Source organism: Monocercomonoides exilis (genome assembly GCF_001643675.1).
Source record: "Monocercomonoides exilis strain PA203 chromosome Unknown scaffold24-1337568, whole genome shotgun sequence".
Lineage (NCBI taxonomy): Eukaryota > Preaxostyla > Oxymonadida > Polymastigidae > Monocercomonoides > Monocercomonoides exilis.
Window position 1 is genome coordinate 349930 of NW_027150569.1, and position 19021 is coordinate 368950.

A 19021-nucleotide genomic window follows, 5' to 3' on the forward strand; every position below is an offset into this window, starting at 1 on the left:
CAACTGCACAACTCTTCTGATCGCTCATCGTTCGCTCTCAACTCAAGCGCGCTTGCTGCTCCATCAAACACACACGAAGCCACGAACGCATCCGTATAATCTGCCAATGCAGCAATGTTCCCTTTTTCAGAGTGCGAAGCAAACTTTTTGTTCGAGCAGTTCTCCAATTCCAGCAACAAGAACGAAGATAAAGACGCAAAGCAGCACGGGATAAGCGAATCTCGTGTAATGTTTTGAAATGAAGACTACTTCATATGAAATACTGAATCATTTGACTTCATACTCGCAGAGCATCTTTCTCCAAGAATCATGTTGGAAATGGACAAGAAATTTATCTCGGCATTTATTTATTGGCATTCGACAGAAACAAAAAATTCCCTTGACACATGTGTATCATCGAATTCCAAATGAATTCATTAATTGTTTGAATGGACTCTTGAACCATCTGAGGAAAGCACAATCATGTTTGATCCACTCTGAGTACCTCTCATCTGAATGTTCTGAAGCCGGGAGTCATTTCAGTTGTTAAGAATGAGGCCTGATCACAGAACTCTGCAAGTTGATGTGTGCAAAAGCAGCATGGATAGCAATGCCAGATCGCTGAACTCTAACAACACAGCAGAATTCACTTCAGAAATATTCAAATCAGCAAATGAACAATATTGTCCGCCTCTTGCTTCAACACATGAAGAACTGAGATGGACGCTAGCAAAAGTGCAGTCAGACATCGTCAATCTTCCACCGCTCATTTCAATAATCGAGCAATTCAGTTTAATTTCAGAACCTCCACTCGATGCTTCTTGAGCAAAGATTGTGTCTAAAATCGACAAGTTTCCGTCAGTCAGCGATAGCAAACTGGAACGAGAAGAAGAAAAAGCGTTTCCAAACAAAAACGAAAGTGATTTCATTCACTATCAGCAAGCACGAAGCGAGACTGCTTGCCTTGCTAACAATACTGCTGTTCAGCATAATATCCCCTCTTACGCCTTCCGCATCCAGCGATTTGACCGTCATATCATGTGTACTTGCTTCGCCAGAGATAAGAGAAATCTCATCTACGAGCAAGTTGCTGTAAACAGAAGGAATGATGTGAGGCAGCGTAGTATTCAAGAAAATACAAGGCTTGCTCATTTCCCCACACTTCCGGGGATCAGACGCGTTGCTGGTTGATGAAGACACAAATATCTTCTCGCCCTGATCCACAACCACAAGCATCACCAGATCTTGCTCGTAGCCATTGTCTGGTGCTGTGCATCCCAACATCACAAACTCCCGAACAAATGGAGGTCTGAAATCGAGCTCGAACAGCTCGGTTCCAATGTGAGTTTTTTCATTCGCGCATTTCACATATAAGTCTCTTCACACAACTGCTTTGTTCTGCATGAACGTGGTGTTTTTCAACAAGAAAGGAAGCAGTCCATCTTGTGTGATCGAAGAGCAGTCCAGGAATATCGCGCCTACTCTTCCAGTTTCCGATCAGAAACACTCTGAGACAGCAAAAAAACGAGCTCAAAAAATACTACTTCGTTCCATTTCATGATCATTCCTCCACCACTTTTGCTCTGGTTTCTTCAGCTGCTTTTTATCGACGTGTTTTTCATAGATACGCTAAAAGACTTGCTCCAGATGCAGCTAATGATGGCGATACAGAAGAAGCACTTTGGAGAAGCGAGTAAAACGTGCAGCATTTCGGTTGTTCTGTTGAACTTTCGCCCTCATTCAATCTTTGTGAATCACCTCGCAATTCTGTCAGCACCAATGCTGCAACAATTCTTTTGACAATCGGCTCCATATCGCTCATCGAGATATTCGTCAAGTTAACGCTTCTGCCATAAGATGCAATGGGGATGCTTTCTTCTGCTTGGATGAATTTGAATCAGCAGCTCGATAATTTGCATGTTCCAGACAGGCAGGAAACGATGTAATAAGGAATGTCTGTTCGAGAAGTGCAGACAAATAGCAAGTGAAAGACGATAAAACTTCGTTCAGTATTCAATGAAATTATAAAGACTAATTAGTTTTTTTATCTTTTTCAAAAAAATTATATCAATTAAAAATATTGGCCGTGCGTTTTTTTTGTCTTTTTATGTTATCGAACCAATCAAAGTTTAAAAACAAGTTGTTTGCATATATATTGATGCAATCCAATTTGTCGTTCAACAATTTTCAATTGACTAATTTTTCTCAAAAAAAAAAGAATATTATTCATTTAATAATTCAGGAAATTCTTCTTTTTTTAGTCTTAAACGAATGTAAAAACATGTGGATCACATTCATAGAAGGTTTAAACAAAAAGAATGAAATGTTGATGTGTTTTGAATCGTTTATTGAAGCAAAGGTCTTTAATCAGTTTTGTTTATAATTTGATCCTAATGATCTTCGAAAGAATATTTCTTTAACAACAAAAATCATTTGGGACAAAATATTTTGCTTTAGATATTTGTTCCATTCTTCTCAAACAAATGTTTTTCTCAGATTTTGAATTTTTCTGTAATTATTTGATATGGGAATGAAAGAACAATAATGATTATGTTGGAGAAAAAGTTTGGAACAAATCTCAGTTTTTTTCATAAATGAAAGAATTCTGTCCTATTTCAAAAATTACTTTATAAATTTGCAAATAATATGTACAGTCAAAACAGGATATAATCACATCGGTTTTTGCCAACTTTTTGTGACTATATCCGATTGTGATAATATCCGATATGACTTTACACAGGAAAAAATAAAAATTAATTTATAAAAAAAATAAATTTTGGGTCAAAATTTTTATTTTTGGAAATTCTTCATAAAAACGCATTTTTCACATGCGAAATTAATTTTTTGGTTTTTGTTGTGTTATTTAGACTTATCAAAACATACAGTTTGTGCAAAAAATACCAGACAAGATCGATTTCACAATAACTGCAAGATGAATAATTCTGACAATTTTCCTCAAAAAACATTTCATCAATACAAACTCATTTGATCAACGAGACACTCAAAATAACTTCATTTGTGCTCAGAAATAAATTATAATAAAAATCAAGGAGAAACTCAAAATCCTATTACTCCGAGATATCAATCATTAATTTTTACTGAGCACAAATGAAGCTATTTTGAAAGTTTTGTTCATCAAATGTGTTTGCATTAATAAGATATTTTTTGAGGAAAATTGTCAGAATAATTCCTCTTGCAGTTATTGTGAAATCGATCTTGTCGAGTATTTTTTACGCAAACTGTAACTCAGATGAACTCAGTCTATTTTTAATGAACTCAGTTTATTTGAATAAACACGACTTATTAAAACAAACGTGAGTTCATTTGAATAAACCTAGTTTATTTGAACAAAAAAAATCTATTCTCAAATAATCTTATGAAATACTTTGAATCGTGGAAATTGAATGTTTTTTTTTATGACAAAAATAATATTAGACTTATTATTTACACCAAAAATAATTCAAAATCGAAAAACTTCCAAGCAAAGTTGAAAGTTTGAAAAACTTCAATATTTCAAAAAGTCGGCAAAACTCAATAAAAGTCAAAAAAACATATTTATTTTAGAAATATCAATGATATTTGTTATATTAATGACTTTTCATCTCTTTTCCAATATATCTGATTCTTATTAAAATTACATATTCGTTCGAGTTTTGATCATAATTTTTATCTCGATGGGATTTTGGCAATAATTTTGATTTAATAATAATAACATCATGGGCTGTATGTATTATCGGTTTAAGTTCAATTTTTCAAAATCCCTTTAAGAAAATTTTTTCGTTCAAAACTCGAAAGAAAGTATGATTTCAAAAAGGATCAGCCATATATTTTTGTGTTTCCTTTTGTCCAATTGCAAAACACATAAATGAGAGGAGTTTTAACATATTTTTATCTCATTTAAATTGAAAGCACACTTCTTCACAGAAAATTTGCCAAAGAAAAAAAATATTTTTCAAACAGATTTAATGAAGAATGATGAATGCATTATTGGATCTCTTATTTCATGATTTATTATTGCTAAATACTTATTTCTTATTAAATAAAACATATGTTGAAAATTTTGTTTCAAGTTGTTTATTGAACTTGTTCTAATTCGAAATTTTCTGAATTCGCATAAAACAACAATATAAACATTGCGAAAAATATTAGCAAATAAGTAAAAGAATAACATTTTTCCTTAATTGAATTCTGTTTATTAAATATTTGTTATTTTTTGCATAAATTTTGATTTCAGTTGAAAGTTTTTCGAATTTGAAAATTTTTATGTGAAAAAGAAATTATTGAAATCTTTTTTAACAACGGAACGAAGTTAACAAAACTAATTAATTTCATCAATGGCTTGTGAATTCATGAAGAAATGCTCAATACATTGCAGTAATAACAAAGAAAAAAAAAATGTTTGTCACAAAAAACAGAGAACAAAACTCTTCAAATAATGTGTTTCTTTTTCCGGTTCATTTTTATACAAAAAAAAATTCTACAATTGATTTGAAAAACTTAGTTTTTTTAATTTTCAAAAAAAAAAAAAAAAAATAAAAAAATAAAAAGAAAATAGAAAAAAATCAAAAAAAAAAATCAAAAAAATTTTTTTAACATTTAACATTAAAGGAAAAAAAAAACCATAACGAAATATATTTAAAAAAGAAGTTCACACAATCTTTTCTATAAAATTGTATGTATCAACATAATTATCAACCCAATGAGAATACAAAGCAAAATAACAATAAGACATAACTTTCCTTTATCTGCCGTAATTGTGAATTTTCATGAAATCAAGTGCAGTGACAACAAATGCCAACCATTATTCAACAAAAATTTGGTTCAAAAAACAAAAAATATTATCAAATCAGCAACACAAATGCAGTTTGTGCACACGTTGGCTATTTCTCAGCTTATCAATCGACTTCGTAAGAATTCCTATTTTACGTTGATTTTTATCCACTTGCTTCGTCATTTTTTCTATTAAACTTTCAGAAAGCAATCAAAAACAAAAAATTTCCCCAACACAATTCAAATGTTAAATTAAGATAATTATAAACTGGTTTGAGTCATCAATTTCGTGGCCCATTTCAATGGACATTTCATTCAGACGTCCAGTAACTTCATGCAATGTGTCCAAGCGCTCGTCTTGTTGCTTGACAATATTCTGTTTATTTATTTGACATGTTCAAATAAAAAAAAAAAAAAAAATTCAAATTATTAATTAATAAATTACATAAAATTAAATTAAAACAATTTCACTTTGCAAATTGGATTAAAATCTTCATACAACTTGTTCTTGAATCTGCTCTTCGATGCTGCGCTGATTATAAGCAATGATTTCATCTTCAACTTTTGAAGCTTGATTACGACGTTCAACTTTCATTAATCTCTAAAATTAAAAAATGACATGAATTATCATAAAAATCCCTTAAACAAAGTGAGAGCAACCTCTTTTCTCATTTTCAAACTTTCTCGTCGTTCTCTCATTGAATTTAACGATTCCTGTATTTTTTGAATCTTTTGTTCAGTTAAGCGAACCAAAGCTCTCCGTTTTTCTATCTCATCGTTTGATACGTTATATCGAGCAGGATTTGCTTCGGTAACATCTGAAAATCATGAAAATATTAGCAAAACTCATTCTTGAAAATGAAAATACCAATTGACTCTGAAAGCATCTTCAAGTCACGAAAAAGGCTCTCAACACTTTCCTTTAAATTGTTAAAAGATCTCTCGAATTCTTCTTGACTTATTTGCCCAAATAATATGAGTAAATTGCTATGTTTTTTCTCTATGTTCAGAACATTTGCCTCAATTTCTCTTTTTCAAAACAAATGAAATATTTGTTCGTAGGAATATGCAACGCACAAAAATACAGTAAGCTAATGCCAAACAAAATATGATTAATGCATTGCAAACTCTTTTATAAGGAAAAATGGATCTATTTCACTTTCATTGTTTTTCATTAATAAACATGATCAGTATTTAAAAAAAATATGGCTTTTGAAAATCATAGAAAAATATTCTGATGGAGATTTTTCTTTAATAGCCCATTTTGTGATAATGCTTAAAATGTGCTTTCTTTTCAAATATTTGATTTACAGCAATCGCAAAAAAATCAAAAACCTTATATCAATGATTTAATTTAAATTTCTATCAATAAGACATAATCAAACTCTGATAAAAACGTGCCACTTGAATAATTGTATTCAAAAACAAATAAAAAAAATATTCTCATCTCCAAAAATACAATAAAATAAAAAATACAAAATTAATAAAAAAACTAAAAAAAAGGAGAAAATATAAAAATAACAATCCAAATTCATTCTCTTTTTCAGTATTGAATGCATAAGTACCATCAAAATGGCTCTGTAAAAGTAGTTGAAAAAATTAAAACTTTTAAAAATATCAATCAAAACTCAAAAGAATAATTACCATTTTGCTCGGATGGGTTTTCATATGAATTATGTGTTGTTGATGTGATGAATTACTTGCTTCAAGTTGGAAAAAAAAATAAAATTCAAATTAACAATTTTATGAAGCTAAAACTAATTCAACAGGATTTGATTTGTGATTTTGTGATTTTTTATTTTATTTTATTCATTCTTCCATAATAACAATAACTAAGGCTATTTAAAAGAATAAAAATGATATTGTTCAGAAAAAAATAATACTCAAATGCAAGATGCCTTTCTCATTCGCTATTTCTTCCATTCAATTACACATTCATTCATCATAAACATACACACATACATAACACATACATATTCATTCATCAATCAAAAAGAAATGTCAAAAAAAAAAAAAGAAAAAAGAAAAAATTCAATAAAAAAAAATTAAAACAAATAAAACTGGACTATGGGCCAATCTCAATGAGATGAGCTTCTGACATTTAGTCAGTCATTTTCTTTGCAATTATTGAAGACTCATCTTTCTTCAAACATAAGTCTTTTTTGCAGTTTTGTTTTTCAAGAAACTATCTTCCATCATCTCCGCTGGAAGCATTTGAATATCGTCAATGCTTTGGGAATCTTTTTCTGAAGATTTCACAGAAGCGGGATCAGTAATGACTTCAGGATGCAATTTCGCGGGCTCCTCAACAAGTTCTACATTTGATCCAAAAAGCTTCGATAAAACCAATAAAAATGGCTTTTCAACATTGAAATTTGTTTTTGTAGATATTTCCACTTATTGCATATTTTTTCTTTGACATAACGACGCTTGATTTATATGAACTTTCCGATCTTTCAAGTAGAATTTATTTCCCACAAGTACAATAGGAATGTTTCCACACACTCTAATCACGTCTCGATACCATGTTGCAGTGTTTTGGAATGAAACTCTCGAAGTTAAGTCAAAAAATATAAATGCACAATGAGCCTGTTCGTAATAACGATCCCGAATTCCCCAGAATCTTTCACGACCTTGAGTATCCCAAATATAGAAATTCACAGTTCCTTTGTTTGTATAAAGTGTGAGATACGATATTTCATACATAAACGTCCATATGCACTGTGTCTTGAATTCATCAGTTCCAAGTTTCTGAATGAATGAAGTTTTTCCACTTTCATAATCCCCAATAAGCACCAGTTTATGCGGAGGAATTTTTTTTATTGAGCTTAAATGAACTACATCTGATTTCACTTTTTTTTTTTTGATCCATGGAATTTATCTTTGATGAATTCAGTAACAATTTCAACTTTAAAATCTTAAATAAAAAATCGAAAATCAAATAAAAATTTTGGGTATAAAAAGATTTTTTAGAATAATTGTTGTACTCAATGAAATTTTTTTAAATTTCATATTTTTAATTTTGATAAATCATTTTTTCACATTAATTGTTTACGTGTTGAAATTAAATAGATATATCTTTATTAAGTTTTAACAATAACTATTCACAATTATCTTTTCCAACGAAAATCTCATTGGATTATTTCAATAAGCTTTTGTTCACCTATTATTTAAAAAGGATATAAATATTTAAAGAGTTATCATATCATATTGTTGTAATTTTTTGGCTTGATCCCATAGCAAGTTTTTTCATATATGTTAAGTTTAAAGCGATCAGTTCCGCAGAAGAAACAACAAAAAGAGAATGGTTTGTTCTTTAGAATCATAATTGCTTATTAAAAAACATTTGTATTAGTACAACTGGCATCAACAACGTCTCCACAATTAATTTCTCCAATGGCAAGGTTTGAACAATCTTATTTGTTATATTTAATGGATATCGTTTTCTAATAAACATTAAATTAAGACTTTCTAATTTAGCAGAAAGAGTATCTACAGTACATACAGATCAAGAAAAAATGACTTCAAAAAGGAAGTCTGATGATGAAGAGCGGTTTGTATTTTATGTAATGAAATCCTTGTATTTTAAAACTTTCATAAATTGTGTTTTTAGCATGAGGGCATTGAAAGAAGATGTTCTATATTTGCAAAAAGAGTTGGACAATGAAATTAATAGAAGAAAAGATGCAGGGAATGCGTTACAGGCTCAAATTGATGAACGAGCAATTGCAACTCAGGAATCTTTCAGTCAGAACACAAAAGATAGAATGACGTTAGTTGTCCCTTCACTTGATAAAATAACAGATCGTTTTTCACCTCTTGGTTTGTTTCAATAATAAGTGAAAATATTGAATTGTGTTTAATCAAACAGAAAATGATAGCTTATCAAAAGATTTACAAATAAAGAGACTCGAGGAGCAATCAGTTCTCATTGATCAGCAACTCAAAGCCTTTATTGTTTGGGAAAATTTAATGCACATTTTATTATCCCACTTTTTTTTTGCGATTTAGAAATCTTTCAGCGAAGAGACAACAAGACGTACAAATGCCGAACAAGATTTATCGATTAAAATTCAAGAAACTGAAAAAGATTTGCAAAATCAATTCAACAATATTTGCTCTGTACTGAAGTCTGAGATTGAGGCAACAACATCACAGAAGAAAGAGTGCGAGGATAAAGAGAATAATTCAAGAACAGACCTGGAAGAGAAGATTTCTTATGAGGCGAAGAGGTTGGAAGAAGGAATAGAACTTGAGAAAAAATTGAGAGAGGACAACGAAGAACAGATTATAGCGACTGTTGAGAAAGTCTTTGGTACTTTCCAGGATGGTCTCACAAAATTTGATGAGTAAGCTTTGTAAAATGTTGTTTTTATTTGTTCATTTCACATTTCAATTTGATTGAAGAATGCTATGCAATCTGTGATCAATAATTTAAAAAACAAAAACATTAATTGAGAACAGTGAATTGTTTTATTCAGTTTTTCAAGTTTTCTTTTCCTGTTATCAATGAAGTTGATGCAATTGAAATGAATAACAGTTTCCAAAAAAACAAAGATAAATTATTTATGGTTATAATTAGTGATCTTTTCGAGAAACATTCTTCAAAGATTGATTTCCCTTTTGTTTTGACGAATGTCATCATATGTTCCACAGCAATTTGGTATGAATTTGCTTATTAATACAGATAATAGTTTTTCATTAACAATTTTTTAAAATATTATGTTAATATTGCAGATGATGAAGGAAGTTTGGCTCATTTCTTTTTGGCAAATTCCCTTTTTGATAGACAAATGTGCTTATTAATAAAATATTTGGAATTTTTAGAGGGAATCTTTGTAGGTGATCTCGATTCATCTGTCACAGAAAAAACTTTAATTCAACTTTTTGAAAAATATGGACCAATTTCTTCAGCTGTTATAAAGAGAGATAAAATAACTGGGAATAGTCTCGGTTATGGATTTGTTTATTTCGTAAATTCTAAGTCTCAAGCCGCTGTTTTAGAAAAATCTCATGATTTCGTTTGCACTTTTGAAAAAATCAAATTTTTATCAAAAGATTGTTTAACATTACTTAACTAGTGGCTAAGTTCGAGACCCGTAAAAGTTAATTCTGCATCAAGAAATTCAAATCTTCGTGTTACTGGTCTTCCTGCTGATATCACCGAAAAAGAACTTTCAACTATTTTCAGGTCAGATAACACATTTTTCTGACTTGACCAATCTCATAAATTTAATTTTTTCAAAAAATTGGATTTATATCTCTCTTTTATATGCATATTTGTTTTTTTCAAAAAAGTCCTTTTGGTTCTTTACTGTCTATTGATATAGATCATTCTGATAACACTGCATTTGTTAAGTTCCAAAAGCGTTCATCTGCTGTTGAAGCGAAGAGGCAGTTGTCCGAACAGCCACTGCGTGCAAATGCAACTTCAGATTCAGGCACAAATTCTGGGAGCGGAGAAAATCTGCCGGCGAGTGCGTTGCCGCCTCCCATTCTTCTGCATATTGATTGGGCTGATAGCGTTTCGCTATCGTCGTCGGTGATGCTGCGCTTCTGCTCATCGCCGATGGTTGTGTCCCACTTTATATTCAATGAAAAGTGTGTGGAGTTGATTGTTGGATTGAAAATATATTATATATACATATTAATAAATATTTGATTGAAAAAAAAAAAAATAAAATCTGATATGTGATATAAAATACAAATTATATGTTTTTTTATTATTTCTTATATTGCTTTATTTCTTTATTTTATTTCTGTTTTGATGTTTTATAATGAAAATTTTGTGCATATTCAAATGAATCTCAGAATTGTTGAGGCAAAAATGAAAGAGTTTGGCGAAGTTGAGCGTATTGAACTTCCTAAACAGGAAGGAGGCTGCTATCGAGGATTTGGGTTTGTTCACTTTAAGCCAAACAAAAAAGGAGAGCAGGTTTGCAATATTTATTTATATATTATTTTTATAATTTTTATTCCCATTTTTTAAATATGAAATTTATTAATTCATAAAAACTCATAATTTTTATTATTTGCATTGTTCATTTCATTGCATTTCATTTTTTTCATTCTTTCTCTTTCACTTTCTCTTTCACCTTCTCTTTCCTTCTCTCCTCCTTCTCATTCTCTCCCTCTTCTCTCCCCCTCTCCCTCTTCTTTCCCTCTCCTCCTCTCCCTCTCCTTATCCCTCTCCTTCTCCAGTCAGCCAACACCCTCCTCTCTCTCTCCACCCTCTCCATAGGCTCTGTCTCTGTCTCCATCCATCCACACAGAAGAGCCAACCAGCATCAGCAGCAGCAGCAGAGTAAGATGCTGAGCGGAGGAGAGAAACAAAAGGGAAACGGAGGGAGTTTAATGAATGTTATGAACAATTCGAATAATTCTTCTTCTTCTTCTTCTTCTTCTTCTTCTTCTTCTTCTTCTTCGTTTTCTCCTCCCCTTCCTCCTCCTCATTCTCTTTCTCCTTCTTTTAATTCTTCTTCTTCTCTTCCTCCTCTTCTTTCTTCTTCTTCTCCTTCTTCTCTTTCTCCTCCTCTTCAACCTTTTCTTCGTCCTCCTCTTCTTTCTTCTTCTTCTCTTTCCTCTTCATCTCCTCCTCTTCCTTCTTCTTCTCTTTCTTCTTCTCTTCCTCCTTCTTCTTCTCCTTCTCCTCCTCATATTCTTCCTCCTTTTACTCAAATTTCTTCTTTTCCTTCTTCTTTTCCTTCTTCTTCTTCTTCTTCTCTTCCTCTTCCTCTTCCTCTTCTCAATCAACAATCATGTTTTTATCCTTCTTCTTCTCTTTCTCTTTCTTCTTTTCCTTCTTCTTCCTCTTCCTCTTTTCCTTCTTCTTCTCCTTCTCCTTCTCTTTCTTCTCTTCCTCCTCATTTCACTCCTTCAATAAATTCTTCTTCTTCTTCTTCTTCTTTCTCTCCTCCTCTTTCTTCTCTTCCTTCTTCTTCTTCCTCTTCTTCTCCTTCATTTCCTTCTTCTTCTTTCAATTCTTCTTCTTCTTCTTTTTCTTCTTCTTCTCCTCCTTTCCCTTCTCAAAATCCTTTTTCTTCTCTTTCTCCTGCTTCTTATTTTCCTTCTTCTTCTTCTTCTTCTTCTTCTTCTTCTTCTTCTTCTTCTTCTTCTTCTTCTCCTTCTTCTTCTTCTTCTTCATTTCAACAACAACAAATAATAACAAATGAGAAAAGATTTATTTCTTCTTTTAATTCTTCTTCTCTTTCTTCAATTTCTTCTTCTTCTCCTTCTTCTCCTCTTTCTTCTCAAAACCCTTCTTTTCTTCCTTCTTCTACAAATTTTTCTTCTCTTTCTCCTTCTATTCCATTGAATTCTTCTTCTTCTTCTCCTTCTCCTTCTTCTTCTTCTTCCTCTTCTCCTTCTTCTTCTCTTCCTCGTATCAAACTTAATTCAAAAGCACAATCTTTTTATCCCACTTCATCATCATCATCTTCTTCTTCTTCTTCTCTTTCTCCTTCTCCAGTAAATCCTTTAAATTCTTCTTCTTCTTCTTCTTCTTCTTCTTCTCTTTCTTCATCTTCTCCAATAAATTCTTCTTCTTCTTCCTCTTCTTCTTCTCTTTCTCCTTCTCAATCATTTCCTTCTCCTTCTTCATTTGTTTCTCCTCCTCCTCCTTCTTCTTCTCTTCAATCTTCTTCAGAAAAAATTGAAATGAATAAACAAAATGAGAAGAAAGAGAAAGAAAAAGAAAAAGAAGAAAAAGCAAAAGCTAAAGAAAAAGAAGAAAACAACGAAAAGAAAGAAGAAAGAGAAAAAAATAAAGAGAATGTTAAAAATGATAAAGAAATTGTTCAAAGAAAAAGTGAGGAAGAAGAAAGAGAAGAAGAAAGAGATGAAACAAAAGGAGAAGAGAAGGAAAAAGAAAAAGAAAAAGAAAAAGAAGAGAAAGAAGAAGAGAAAAAAGAAGAGGTAAAAAAAGAGGAAAAGAAAGAAACTGTTTCTTCTTCTTCCAATCCACAAATTTCTTCTTCTTCTTCTTCTTCTTCTTCTTCTCAAAATTCATTGTCAAATGAAACTTTAAGCTCAACTTTTTCTTCTTTACAGCCAAGATCATCATCATCTTCTTCTTCTTCTTCTCTTTCCTCCTCCTCTTCTTCTCAAAATTCTTCATTTAATTCTTCTTCCTCTCCTTTTCCTTCTCCTTCACCTTCTTCTTCCATTTCTTCTTCTTCTTCTCTTCCTTCTTCTTCTTCTCCCTCTCCTCTTCCTTCTCCTTCATCATCATCATCTTCTTCTTCTTCTCCTTCCCCCTCTTCCTCTCTTCCCATCTCCCCTTTCTCTTCCTATTCTCTTCTACCTCTCTCTTCCACCCCTCCTCTCTCTCCTTTCTCTTCTCTCCAACAAAACACTCAAAATAACATTCAAATTCATCATTTCAGCTCATTTCATAGAAATATGCAAGTTAATCAGTTGGTTTCTTCTTCTTCTTCTTCTTCTTCTTCTTCTCTTCCTCCTTCTTCTCTTCCTCTTTCTTCTATTTCTTCTTCTTCTTCTTCTTCTTCCTCTTCCTCTTCTCCTTCTTCAAATCCATCTTCATTTTCTCCTTCTCCCTCTCATTTCCATTCACATGCTCCTCCTCAAATAACCTCTCAACCTCTCACCCCTCCTCTTCCTCCTTCTTCTCTTTCTTCATTTAATTCTTCTTCTTCTTTAAATTCTTCTTCTTCTCTTTCTCTTCCTCATCCTCTCCCTCTCTCTCTCAATCGCCCTCCCACTCCCCCTTCCCCTTTCTTCTCTTGCCTTCATTCTCATCCTCCTTCTTCTGTTTCCCCTCTTTCTCCTTACATCACTTCTCCACATAATTTCTCTTCTCCTCCTTCTCCGTCTTTCTCTCAAACAAATAATATTAACTTGAATAACATGAATAATAATAATATTACTAATATAAACATTAGTAATCCCATAAATAATAATTTAAATAATACAAATAATTTCTCCGAACACCATTCTATTTCTCCGGCGCCTCGCATAATTCCCCTACTGCCCCATACTAACTCAAACCCAAATTACAGGCAAGGATATCCTATCAGTACTTCTTCTCCTCCTCAGCCAGGACAGTTAGCTTCTATTCCAAGTGCTTATGTTTCTCCTCCTTCTTCACCTCCTCCTCTTCCTTCTCATTTTTCTTCTTCCTCTTCTTCTTATTCTTCTTCAAATCCTTTAACATCAAATTCTTCTTCATTTCCCTCACAATCCAACCAGATTTCCTTCTCTCGTTCTGTTTCTCCTCCTCTGACACCTCCAATTTCTCGTTTTTCACCTCGTTCTCCTCCTCCCTCTCATTTTTCCCCTCCTCCTCCTTCTCATCTGACCCCTTCCTCTCCTTCTCATTTCCCTCCTTCTTCTTTCTGTCCTTCTTCTCCTCCTCCTTTCCCTTCGCATTCTTCTGTATCCCCTTCTCATTTCTCTTCTTCTCCTCCTCTTTCTTCTTATTCTTCTCCTCCTCTTTCTCCTTCTTCTCCATTTTTCAATCAAACCGAAAAAGTTATCACTCCTCCTTTTGCAGAAGCATTTGATCCGTGGAAGAAGAAGAAGAAGAGAAAGATGAAGAACGAGAGGAAAGAAAGAGGAGAAGGAGAAGTAGGGAAAGAAGAAGAAGAAGAAGAAGAAGAGGAGGAGGAGGAAACAGAAGAAGAAAATTTGGATGAATTTTCTGATTCTTCTTCTTCTTCTTCTTCTGTTAGAGATTCATTGTTTTCACAAAGTGATGATGAAGATGAAGATGAAGATGAAGAGGTTGAAGAGGAAGAGGAAGAGGAAGAGGAAGAAGAAGAAGAAGAAGAAGAAATAAGAGAGAAAGAGAAAGAGAAAGAGGAAGAAGAAGAGGAAGAAGAGGAAGAAAGAGAAGAAGATAATGAAGATAATGCTATTTTGGAGGAGGATGAAGAGGAAGAAAGAGAAGAAGAAAGAGAAAGAGAAAGAGAAAGAGAAAGAGAAAGAGAAGAAGATAAGGAAGAGGAAAGAAATTGTTATGAAGTGATAGAAAAAGAGAAATTTAGAGAAAAAGAAGAAGAAAAAAAGAAGGAAAAAGAAGAAGAAGAAGAAGAAGAAGAAAAGAAAGAAGATAAAAGAGAAGAAAGAGAAGAAAAAGAAGAAAAAGAAGAAATTTCAAAGGAATCCAAAAAAGGCATATCAAAACATTCAACTTCGGAGAAAAGAGCAAGGCAAATGAATGAACATCAACATCATCATCGGCATCGGAGAAATAATTCAACTTTATCTTCTTCTTCTTCTTCCTCTTCCTCTTCTTCCTCTTCTTCCTCTTCTTCCTCTTCCTCTTCTTCTTCTTCTTATTCGAATTCTGCTTTTTCTTCTTCTAATTCCTTTTCTCCTTTGTTTTCTCGTCTTTCTCCTTCTTTTTTGAATGAAAATGAAGAAGAAAATGAAGAAAAAATAGAAAAAATTGAAAATTTTAAAGGAAAAGTGAAAAAATTTGGAAGAAATAAGAAGAAGAAGAAGAAAGAGGAGAAAGAGGAGGAAAAGGAAGAGAAAGAAGAGAAAGAAGAGAAAGAAGAGAAAGAAGAGAAAGAGAAAGAAGGAGAAAGAAGAGAAAGAGAAGGAGAAAATGAGAAAGAAGAAGAAGAAGCAAAAACAGATGAAGAATGGATGTCAATTTTGAAAGTTTCTCCTTCACCTTCACCTTCTCAAAAGAGAGAGAAAGAAGAAGAAGAAGAAGAAGAAGAAGAAGAGAAAGAAGAAGAGAAAATGAAAAAAGAGAAAGAGAGAAAGAAGGAAAAAAAGAACAAAATAAAAGAAGATGAAGGAAAAAATGAAAAATATGAAGAAGAAGAAGAAGAAGAAGAAATAAGCAAAGAAAACAAAGAAAACAAAGAAAACAAAGACAAATACGAATTTTATTCGAATTTCAGCTCAAAATCAGAAGAAAGCGGAGATTTTAGTGATTCTTCTATTTCTTCTTCGTTTTGTTCGATTTTGCATCGAAATATTGAGAAAGAAGAAGGAAAAGAAGGAAAAGAGAGAAAAGAGAGAAAAGAAGAAGAAAATGAAGAAAATGAAGAAAATGATAAAGAAAATGATAAAGAAAAGAAAGAGAATAATAATAAAAAAGAAGAAGAAGAAGACAATGTGAAACCAGAAAAAAGAAAGATGGAGAAGAGAAAAGAAGAGAAAGAAGAAATTATTGAAGAAAGAGAAGAAAGAGAAGAAGAAGGAAAAGAAGAAGAAAGAGAAGAAGAAAGAGAAAGAGAAGAAATAAAAGAAGAAGAAAGAACAAACATACCCATCACACCAGAATCCACTCATCCTTCCTCAAAAAGAGAAGAAATTTTCTTCGAAGAAGCAAATTTCGAAGAAGACATCGATTTTTTGCCTCGAATTGAAGAAAACTCAGTTTTCAATCAATTTTCAATGGAAACGGCAGAAAAAACAGAAAAAACGCAAAAAACGCAGGAAATTTCATTTTTAGACTGTTTTTCTGATGTTCCTGTTTCATTCTCGGAGAAATTCGGAGAAATTTCAAATATTTCTCCGAAGACAATTAGCGTAGTTGAGCGGTTTGGAGATAATCATAATCAAATAACTCGTAGCTTAACTTCTTCTCATTCTTCTTCTTCTCGTTCTTCTTCCTCTTCTCATTCATTTTCTTCTTCCTCTTCTTCTTCCTCTTCTTCTCATTCTTCTTCTCATATTTCTCCAACAAGCACAGAATCAACTGATATTTCAGATTCTTCCTCTTTCTCCGTCTCTTCTTCTTCTCTTCTTTCTTCTCAATCTTTCATTTCTTCTTCTTCTTCTCCCTCTTCTCATTCTCCTTCTTCTCATTCTTCTTCTTTTAATTCTTCTTCTTCTTCTCCTTCTTCTTCTTCTTCTCTTTCCATGTCATTAATACCTCATCCTTCTTATCATCTTGCTCCTATTTCCCCTTCTTCTACTTCTTCTTCTTCCATTTCTCCTTCTCCTTCTTCTTCTTTTATTTCTTCTTCTTCTTCTTCTTCTCTTTCTTCTCATCCAAAAGTTTCAAACAGATTATTTTCCACTCCGTTTCATCTAGAAAACAATATTTCTCTTCCTCCTCTCCCAAAAACTTCTTCTTCTTCTTCTTTCCTTTCTCCTCCTCCTTCTTCTTCTTCCTCTTCTTCTTCCTCTTCTTCTTCTTCTTCTCATTCTCCTTCTCCTTCTTCTTCATCCTCTTTTATTTCTTCAGCCAACACAGATAAATCCAATTTAAGTGAATCTTCAATCTCCTTCATCGCTTCTATCGAATCTTCTTCTTCTCATTCTTCTCCTTCTCACTCTTTCTCTTTTCCTTCTTCTTCTTCTTCTTCTTCTTCTTCAAATTCTTCTTCTCCTTCCTCTTCCTCTTCCTCTTCTCCTTCTTCTTCTTCCATTTCAACCTCTTCTTCTTCTCTTTCCTCTTCTTCTCCTTCTTCTTCCTCTTCTTCTTCTCCAACTTTATCCCTCTTCTCCCCTTTTTCTTCTCCCAACTTCATTTATTCTCCTCCTCTTTCTTCTTCTTCTTCTTCTTCTCATTCTTCTCCAATCAATTCTTCTTCTTCTCCTTCTTCTCCTTCTTCTTCTCCTTCTCCTTCTCCTTCTCCTTCTCCTTCTTCTCCTTCTTCTCCTTCTTCTCTTTCTCTTTCTTCTCCTTATTCTTCTCCCACAACCCCTCTATCAATGCCATTAGTTCCTTTATCTTCTTCTTCTTCTTCTTCTTCTTCTTCTTCTTCTTCTATTAATTCTTCTTCTTCTTCATTGAATTCTTCAAATATTTCTCCTCTTTCAACACCAAAGCATTCATCTTTATTATCATCATCTTCTTCATCTTCTCATTCTTCTACAATTAATTCTTCCTCCTCCTCTTCCTCCTCCTCCTCCTCTTCTTCCTCCTCCTCTTCTCATCTTTCTCATCTTTCTCGCTATTCTTCCTTCGATTCCTATCCCATTCACAAGCCTCTGCCTTCAAACAGCCTTTTTTTAGGGCAATTGTCTTCTTTCACTCCAAAAAATTCATCTTCTCCTTCTTCTCTTCAGCAGATCAATGAAACTGAGGTTGATATTTCTTCTTCTTCTTCTGTTTCTTCAGTTTCTTCAGTTTCTTCAGTTTCTTCTTCTTCTTCTTCTTCTATTTCATCACCATCATCATCATCATCATCTTCTTCTTCTTCTTTCTCATCTAGCAATGTGAATATCATGAATGATATTGGTAAACAATCTCCTTGAAGGAAAGATTGAATGAAAAAAACAGATAAAAAAAAAGAGTGGGTATAATTAACGTTTACAAGATACTGTATTTTATTATTATAATTATTTATTATTATCATTTTATTATTTTTTATTTTTATTTTTATTTTTATTTTTTTTTTTATTTTTCAAAAAAAAAAAAAATGAATAGGGTAAGAAATTTATCTGGACCCAAAAAATTAATCGGGACCAAAATTTTCTGGCTCTCAAGAGCACTATAAGAAAAAAATTAGATAATAGTAAATTATTAATATATTATGATATACTATTTCTGAAAATATTTTTTCATATTTTAATTTTTGTGAAAAGATCTGGCGTTTTTTGTTTTATTTTTAAGATCAAAGACTTGCTCATATTTTCACGAGCTTTTTGTTTTGAGTGTTTTGAATTAAATCATTGACTATGAACATAACTTCTTTACAATTTTGGTAATTTTTCATTGTTATACACTTCGTTTTTTTATAATTTTTTCCATTTCACAAAATTTCGACAAATGGAAGATTTTGTGGTGATAATTGAGTTGCTTTTGTTTTTAATATTGAAAAATAGTTGAAAAAATGAATGAAATGATCATCACAAAGATTTTGAAATGAAAGAATGAAATTTGAAGCAAAAAACGCAAAAATACACAAAAACAAGATTTTTCGTTATAAAATCACGATCATAAAAAAGTTTAGATTTTCTTCTTTTTGAACACCTTTATGTGTTAATAGTTTTTATATTTTAACTTTAAAAATAATGAAATATAGAGTTTAAATATTTGAATTCTTTATTTTGTCAGAATTTTGTGAAATGGAAAAAATTATAAAAAAACGAAGTGTATAACAATGAAAAATTACCAAAATTGTAAAGAAGTTATGTTCATAGTCAATGATTTAATTCAAAACACTCAAAACAAAAAGCTCGTGAAAATATGAGCAAGTCTTTGATCTTAAAAATAAAACAAAAAACGCCAGATCTTTTCACAAAAATTAAAATATGAAAAAATATTTTCAGAAATAGTATATCATAATATATTAATAATTTACTATTATCTAATTTTTTTCTTATAGTGCTCTTGAGAGCC

The 19021-nt window shown here is 31.9% G+C and overlaps 4 protein-coding genes across 4 annotated transcripts; 2 read left to right on the forward strand and 2 right to left on the reverse strand.

Annotated features, from left to right (window-relative positions):
* Window positions 1-542: 542 nt before the first annotated feature.
* Window positions 543-1263, reverse strand: MONOS_2645 (uncharacterized protein; the record flags this gene model as incomplete). The annotated part of the gene is made up of 2 exons (XM_067872578.1): window positions 543-817; window positions 957-1263. The coding sequence occupies 2 exons, from the start codon at window positions 1261-1263 to the stop codon at window positions 543-545; spliced, it is 582 nt and encodes a 193-aa protein (XP_067726835.1).
* Window positions 1264-4466: 3203 nt separating this feature from the next.
* Window positions 4467-5953, reverse strand: MONOS_16004 (Syntaxin 6D). The gene is made up of 7 exons (XM_067868912.1): window positions 5878-5953; window positions 5618-5778; window positions 5410-5567; window positions 5249-5350; window positions 5019-5125; window positions 4855-4946; window positions 4467-4724 (listed from the first exon to the last, which is right to left on the reverse strand). Exons 1-7 carry the CDS (start codon window positions 5922-5924, stop codon window positions 4642-4644), a joined length of 750 nt encoding a protein of 249 aa, XP_067726836.1. The 5' UTR covers window positions 5925-5953; the 3' UTR covers window positions 4467-4641.
* Window positions 5954-7985: 2032 nt separating this feature from the next.
* MONOS_16005 (putative SF-assemblin/beta giardin) lies at window positions 7986-9196 on the forward strand. The gene is made up of 6 exons (XM_067868913.1): window positions 7986-8056; window positions 8105-8153; window positions 8216-8302; window positions 8363-8571; window positions 8621-8706; window positions 8761-9196. Exons 1-6 carry the CDS (start codon window positions 8005-8007, stop codon window positions 9100-9102), a joined length of 825 nt encoding a protein of 274 aa, XP_067726837.1. The 5' UTR covers window positions 7986-8004; the 3' UTR covers window positions 9103-9196.
* A 188-nt stretch (window positions 9197-9384) lies between these two features.
* Window positions 9385-18375, forward strand: MONOS_16006fu16327 (uncharacterized protein; the record flags this gene model as incomplete). Its single annotated transcript, XM_067868914.1, has 6 exons — window positions 9385-9412; window positions 9577-9770; window positions 9831-9940; window positions 10048-10350; window positions 10561-10684; window positions 10951-18375. 6 exons carry the CDS (start codon window positions 9385-9387, stop codon window positions 17932-17934), a joined length of 7743 nt encoding a protein of 2580 aa, XP_067726838.1. The 3' UTR covers window positions 17935-18375.
* Between the last annotated feature and the right edge of the window lie 646 nt (window positions 18376-19021).

What these genes read in the sequence shown, in the direction of transcription:
- MONOS_16005 (XM_067868913.1), top strand. Translation starts at nt 8,005, where the DNA reads ATGTTAAGTTTAAAGCGATCAGTTCCGCAGAAGAAACAACAAAAAGAG. An exon ending in TTAATTTCTCCAATGGCAAG is followed by an intron (nt 8,154 to 8,215) that starts GTTTGAACAATC and finishes CATTAAATTAAG; the next exon opens with ACTTTCTAATTTAGCAGAAA. An exon ending in AAGTCTGATGATGAAGAGCG is followed by an intron (nt 8,303 to 8,362) that starts GTTTGTATTTTA and finishes TTGTGTTTTTAG; the next exon opens with CATGAGGGCATTGAAAGAAG.
- MONOS_16004 (XM_067868912.1), bottom strand. Translation starts at nt 5,924, where the DNA reads ATGAAAAACAATGAAAGTGAAATAGATCCATTTTTCCTTATAAAAGA. An exon ending in GATGCTTTCAGAGTCAATTG is followed by an intron (nt 5,568 to 5,617) that starts GTATTTTCATTT and finishes CATGATTTTCAG; the next exon opens with ATGTTACCGAAGCAAATCCT. An exon ending in AGCAGATTCAAGAACAAGTT is followed by an intron (nt 5,126 to 5,248) that starts GTATGAAGATTT and finishes ATAAATAAACAG; the next exon opens with AATATTGTCAAGCAACAAGA.